We start from the raw sequence: 7,014 nt of genomic DNA on the forward strand, positions 1-7,014 counted from the left end.
TTTCTGAGTTCGAGGCCAGCCTGGTTTACAAAGTGAGTTCCAGGACAGCCAGGGCTATACAGAGAAACCGTGTCTCGAAAAACAAAACAAAACAAAACAAAGCAAACAAACAAACAAAAAGATTGAAAAAGAAAAAGAAAAAAATAATAAGCAATAAGCCAGACAACTAGGAGCCCAGAAATAATCACAACAGACCCAACTAGTTTGAAATCCATTCTTTCAGCAGCCTGTTTTCATTATTACATAGGAGGACCTGGGGAGGGGAAAACCGCTTTCAAAACAGTAACAATGGGCACCTGATAGTGCGTGCCAGGCCCTTCTCTTACGCAACAGAAGGACGAGGAAGGATGCAGAGATGTTTGTTACGTTTGCCAATCAACGAGTGGCATTAGTTGTATTTGAACCCAGGAATTCTGGCCTCAGTCCAATATTGCCATGCCCAGAATGGGAATATTACTAGTTTCTGAATTTTAAGATTCATATTAGATGACATTTACAGCTGTTCATTTAGAAAACTATGAAAAAAAATGACATGGCATGCAAATGTTGGTTTCATTTCTGCTGATAGATAAAAGCTCATCTTTAATGAATTCCTTGATGTAATATCTCTGGCAATTAGGTAATAAGAAAGAATGGAGTTTGTTAAATCAATAAATGCATTTTACTGAATGTTAAATAATAAATAAGTGAATAGTTTAGTTACCTAAAAATTAAATGTTAAATGTTACAAATGATGAGTCCAGCTTTTCATATCCTATTCATATTCTAATTTTCCAGAATGCAAAGTTTACATACACTGTGGCTGCAGAGGAATGAAATAATATGCCTACCAGAGACAATCAGAAATATGAAAAACTTGGGGACTCTTGTTCTCAGCAACAACAAACTACAAGATATCCCAGGCTGCATGGAAGAAATGACGAATCTGAGGTAAAAGGGTGTTAGAGCACAGCCATACTTACTCCTGGGAGCAAAATAGAGTAAAACAGACTCTGACCAATACATTTGGGTTGTGATTTACATGACTCTGTGTGTGTGTGTGTGTGTGTGTGTGTGTGTGTGTGTGTGTGTGTATTTAAAACTTATTTTGTGCCGGCGGTGGTGGCACACGCATTTAATCCCAGCACTTGGGAGGCAGAGGCAGGCGGATTTCTGAGTTNGAGGCCAGCNTGGTCTACANAGTGAGTTCCAGGACAGCCAGAGCTACACAGAGAAACCCTGTCTCGAAATACAAAAAAAAAAAAAAAAACAACAAAAAAACAAAAAAACAAAAAAACAAAAAACAAAAAAACAAAAAAACAAAAACAAAAAACTTACTTTTGTATACGGGTGTCTTGCCTGTGTACCACTTGTGTGTCCGATGTCCATGGAGGGCATTAAATCTCCTGGAACTAGACGCAGAGGCTTGGGCTGCCATGTGAGTTCTGGGATTAGAACCTGGGTTCTATAGAAAAGCAGACAGTGTGCTCTTAACTACTGAGCTATTTCTTCGGCTCAAAAAACTTACACGTATTTTCCAATGTTGGAATTAAATAATTTCATGAATGTGATTCATGTAACATGAATCTAGCTTGTTCAAGAATTCTTGAAACTAAAACAGTACTGGGATTTATGAATTTAAAGAAATGTCTTTTGTTGGTGACAATATTACAATACAGCTCTTTCTACTGCTAATAAACATCCTTTGCAATACAACCCTCCCCCCAAAATAGTTATTGTTTTCTTCCTTCCTATACACATAAGCACAGGTAACTTATATAGCCTATAGAAAGCAGGCTTTTTTGGACTACTTAGTAGAACTCCGATAAAATTCTCTCTAAAACATAATTTTCTTGATGGAGTACCTGAACTTAAAACTTTCACAACCAAAGTCATTCATGCACTGACTTACCTAGCAACTTTTATTTGTACTTGATGGTGACGGCACAGATCCGTAACAATACATAAAAACTATATTTGTAGCATTAGCCATACACTTATGATATAACTTGCTCACATTAAACATGTTACGAGCTAACAGTTGTCTTTGTAAGTTTTTTTTTGGAGGGGGGAGATACTGTTTCTTCTAGCACAGAAACTTATAGATTCTTGGATTTATTAGATCCCAGCAAGATAATCTGTTATCAAAAATAGTTTAAAAAATTACTATTAAAAAGAAGTAATCCAATACGCTGTCATTTGATCTTTCTCCAGGGAAGTATATGTACATGTGCTTCTATGGCACCCATAAAAACCCTGTTTTCTGGTGAACTGCTAGGTTTGTCAACTTTCGAGACAACCCACTAAGACTGGAAGTGACGCTTCCTCCCAGTGACAACACAAATGGAGAGGAAGAACAGGAGCTATTTGGGCTTCAGTTTATGCACGCATACATACAAGAGTCCCGGAGAACAGGTATGAGGTTTGAGCAACCAGATGGAATATTTTTGAAGAAAATGTGTACACAATTAAGTGTTATCTTGTCATGCTTTTATGGGTTTCTCATCCTATGTTGTTGTTTCTATTAAGCGGTGGTCATTCTGGCCAACAGTGAATGAGGGGAAAAGGAATTTTGATCCTATTTATAATTTTGATAAGAACTAGGGGAGAAGCTGTAAAATCAGCATTCAAATGGAATGAAGGAAATACTTCTTCAGCAGGGCACTTGCTGCACAACCAAGCGAAGTGACACGTCCTTATGCTTGTTTCTCTCTGTAAATAAACTTCTCCAGGGCTGGGACTCACACCGTGGCGAGCACCCAGTCACTGAGATACAGCTATGCTCTCAGTGCAGATTTTAACTAACTTGTTTTGTATGTCTGTGCCACATGTGCATGAAGAACTAATGCAGATCTGATGCGGGGTGTCAGATACCCTGGCACTGCAGTTACAGACAGTTGTTAGCTGCCATGTGGGTGCTGTGGAAAAGCTCATCTTTCTGTGGATGTGCTCCTAAATACTGAGCCATCTCTCCAGGCCCACAGCTCCATTTGATTCTTAAAGAATCATTACTTTTGGGGGCTGGAGAGATTGTTCAGTGGTTAAGAGCACTGACTGCTCTTCCAGAGGTCATGAGTTCAAATTCTAGCAATCACATGGTGGCTCACAACCATCTGTAACAGGATCTGATGTCCTCTTCTGATGTCTCTAAAGAGAGCGACAGTATACTCACATTAAATAAATAAATGTTAAAAAAAAAAAGAATTATTACTTTTCTCTACCAAGTGGTAGACATGCCAGGTTGAGCACGTTTTTCTATAATCTACACGTAATAATTAAAAAGTAATTTTATCTGGGGTGAAAAATACTGAGAACATGGACTTTATTCAACACTTAGAATATGAGGCATAATATACAGATTGCAACCACATACTCTCATAATTTAGAATTAAACTGTTTTTTGTTGTTGTTAAAGATTTATTTATTTATAATATATAAGTACACTGTCTTCAGACACACCAGAAGAGGGCATCTGATCTCATTACAGATGGTTGTGAGTCACCATGTGGTTGCTGGGATTTGAACTCAGGACCTCTGGAAGAGCAGCCGTGCTCTTAACTGCTGAGTCATCTCTCTAGCCCCCACAATTAAACATTTCTATAATCAAAGTTTTTAAAATTAAAACAAAATCAGAGAAATATGGCAAAGAGCACTATCTTGTTAATAAAAGCACTGAAATATTAGTACAGAAACAGATACGCTTTTCTTTGTAATTAATGCAAATGGAAAGAGTTATGGATGTAAAAGGAAGATTTTTAGTTCATTCCAGGTACCAAATAGTTACTCTGAAAGGAAGCGCAACAAGAGAGAACAGGGTCCACCTTCCCACCAGGAGAAGCCCTTCCCCGGTATCCCGAGTGGGTAGGAACATTCACTCAGGAAGGAGTCATCATTGGAGCTTGCAGAAGCAACAGTGTGAATGACAAGCTGGGGGAGGGTCAGCAACAAAGTACAAGGCAGTTTGTGGCCTTGTTCTGGAAAAGAGAGGGCAATTCCAGCGTCAAGCAGGAGACAGAATGGATAATTATGGAAAAGTGTTTAGGATGAATCTGTTCCCATCTGGGGATACTGGATGGTAGTACCCTGCTGGGGAATGGAGGAACTGAAGCTGGTTTGGTGGGCAGGTTGAGGGAGAGGCTGAAGAGTGGCAATTTGAGCAAAGAGTGTGAGGTACCTCTGGGACATGTATGATGCAGTAACTGTGGACATAAAGTTCAAGGCAGCATGCTAAGCATGAAGTCTGAAAGTCAAGAAATTTTATTTAACACGTTAGCTCACATTAACATTCTGATGAAGCAAAAAACAAAAAAATAAAAGGTCAGGCAAATAGGAATCTTCTCTTATGGTCAGTACTTGAAGGACAAGCTGATTTCTCTATGATATACTCAGAACCATTATCAGAATGTATTAATTGAGCAAATGGCTCATAGGACTATTTCAGTATAATTTTTGGGCATGCTGTATGCCTTCTGAAACACAACTAAGATTATGCCCAGTGTAGAATATTTTTATTTCTGGGCATGAATTTTTAAATGCCACAAAACAAATATTGTGACATAAATGATATTTATGACATAAGGATAATTCTTAAACAATGAATTATCTTCATTTATGTTCTTCTGATTGGGAAATATGAGCAATTAACTTTAAGAATGATCAATGTACATTAACATTTGACAAAATATAACAAAAAAGCAACAATTTAAATCAAAAATAAAAATGTATTAAAATACTCATAACAATTCATGCAGTTAGTGTTTACCTAGTCAGTATTTATTGTGTTGTGTGGACCCTTTACAGAGGCTTACCTGGGATATGTCATGTGATACCCACAACCTTCCTTGGGAGGTAGGTTTAGTACTGTTACATCATCCCTATTTTAAGAGGAGAAAATGAAGCACAAGATCAAGTAACCTGCCAGCTGAGAGGTGGTCTGGTTGGGATTTAAGCCCAGGCCAACACATGAGATTAAACTTAAGCAGAAAGGAATTTAAAATGCATTTGGCTTCTTATAATTCATGATGTCAGAGGCTTACCACATACAACAGGGACCTCAGTGCCACTCTAGTGGCTAAGATTAGTGATTCTGAATCTCTGCCTTTGCATCTTTAAAACTGTTCTTTTTGTTTTTTTTTTTGAGACAGAGTTTCTCTATATAGCCCTGGCTGTCCTGGCTGTCCTACTCACTTTGTAGACCAGGCTGGCCTTGAATTCAGAAATCTGCCTGCCTCTGCCTCCCAAGTGCTGGGATTAAAGGCACCTTTGCATCTTTATCAATGACTAAAATGTTTATAGAACAAAATGTGGAAATAGCTCCCAGGTAGGAGGTGGAGGATAGCAGACCTGTGACTCGTTTAGTTTACTGTTTGCTTGTGCATGGACTCCTTACATACATGTAAGGCCTAAATGTGATGGTTTAGTTTCATTATCTAATTTTCATTTTAATTCAAATAATTTTCCTGCTGGCATGGGTACATGTCTTTAATTCCAGCACCTGGAAGTAGAGGTGGGCAGATCTGTGTGTCCCACAAGCACCACCACTGTCCCGCTACTGCTTATTTTTAATTAATATATATATATAATGTATATTATATTTATAATATAATTTAATGTATAAATAACATATATATATATGTGTCATTTATACATTAAAAGGAGGCTGATAAAAGATAGAAGGTACTTAATTAATTTTAGAAGTTATGTATAACTTTCAAATTTGATTTATTTACAAACAACATTATTTAGAAGTTTTGTTATTCAACAAAGACCTAAAGTAAAAAGATTACTTTCCCTTAAAAATCATCTCGTCAGTTTTGGTGTCAAGGACAGACTCTGAGACTACAAACATAGGTACACCTTTGGAACTTCAAAGGTGAAGTCATTTGCCAATTCTTAAATTTCTAAATTTGTCTGTGTTCGAGAAAATTACAATTATTCTTTCTAGACCTGTACTGAAAAAAAGCCTCAGCTGGGCAATGGTGGCGCACGCTTTTAATCCCAGTACTTGGGAGGAAGAGGCAGGCAGATGTCTGAGTTCAAGGCCAGCCTGGTCTACAGAGAGAGTTCCAGTATAGCCATGGCTACATAGAGAGACCCTGTCTGGGGAAAGAAAAAAAAGCCTCACACTCAGATTGATCCTTGTTATAAACTTAAACTGTTTATTATAACTGGAGCTCAAAAAATGAAAAAAAATATCAAATAAAACCTTTACCAGATTAATACTCAGAGTTCACACTGTAATAATATACTGGTGTTATATCTTTCAGAAGACCAAGTCAACTGTCTGACTCAAATGCCAAGCCCTATACATTCTGATGGATAAAGCAATTTAAAGAGCCCTGCTGAAAAGGAATACTTTGACAACCTGGTGAATATTTTTGTGAATATCAAAATATAATTTAAAAAATAATTTAATTTTTTTTGTTTGTGGAAGACAAACATCATGTTCATGTTTCCTTTCATTGATGATTTTTTTCCTGCGATGATGGATGAGCTGGTACAGCAGTTAATAATACGTTTTCCAGAGACACCAATGGGTCCGTGTAGTACTGTAAGGCAGGACTGAAGCCTTTCTGCTGTAAATACTGGAGTCTGCCTTGGTCAATCAGCAGTTTGCAAAGATGTCCTATTTTCTTCTTTTCTTCAACAGTAAGAACCCTACATTGAATAAACACACAAAAAATTTAAAGGTTTGTAAAAGTTCATAACAAGTTTGGCCACTGCCATTTACAAAGCTGCTAACTAGCCAACAGTACACACTAGGTGCTATGTCTGATGCTTCTAAGACTTGACTTTTTCCTTTCCTTTTTCCTTTTTCCTTTTTCCTTTCCTTTCCTTTCCTTTCCTTTCTCCTTTCCTTTTTTTCCTTTCCTTTCCTTTTTCCTTTCCTTTCCTTTTTCCTTTCCTTTCCTTTCCTTTTTCCTTTCCTTTTTCCTTTCCTTTCCTTTTTCCTTTCCTTTTTCCTTTTTCCTTTCCTTTTTCCTTTCCTTTCCTTTTTCCTTTCCTTTCCTTTCCTTTCCTTTTTCCTTTCCTTTC

The 7,014-nt window shown here is 37.3% G+C and overlaps 2 protein-coding genes across 3 annotated transcripts in view; one reads left to right on the forward strand and one right to left on the reverse strand.

Annotated features, from left to right (window-relative positions):
* The window catches only part of Lrrc39 (leucine rich repeat containing 39), a 22,701-nt gene extending 16,370 nt beyond the window's left edge, over positions 1-6,331 (forward strand). The window contains exons 7-9 of one of the 2 annotated variants that reach the window (XM_021196309.2): positions 778-930; positions 2,258-2,394; positions 6,246-6,331. In XM_021196309.2, the coding sequence (XP_021051968.1) occupies positions 778-930; positions 2,258-2,394; positions 6,246-6,301 (346 nt within the window). In that variant the 3' untranslated portion in view covers positions 6,302-6,331. Of the gene's footprint in view, positions 1-777; positions 931-2,193; positions 2,395-6,245 lie in introns of those variants that run through there. The other variant, XM_021196310.2, reaches the window with a different exon arrangement.
* A 15-nt stretch (positions 6,332-6,346) lies between these two features.
* Positions 6,347-7,014, reverse strand: part of Trmt13 (tRNA methyltransferase 13 homolog) — a 14,182-nt gene continuing 13,514 nt past the window's right edge. Inside the window, exon 11 of the mRNA XM_021196308.2 lies at positions 6,347-6,636. Coding sequence (XP_021051967.1) covers positions 6,438-6,636 — 199 coding nt within the window. The 3' untranslated portion in view covers positions 6,347-6,437. The remainder of the gene's footprint in view (positions 6,637-7,014) is intronic.

Source organism: Mus pahari, chromosome 4 (genome assembly GCF_900095145.1).
Source record: "Mus pahari chromosome 4, PAHARI_EIJ_v1.1, whole genome shotgun sequence".
NCBI lineage: Eukaryota > Metazoa > Chordata > Mammalia > Rodentia > Muridae > Mus > Mus pahari.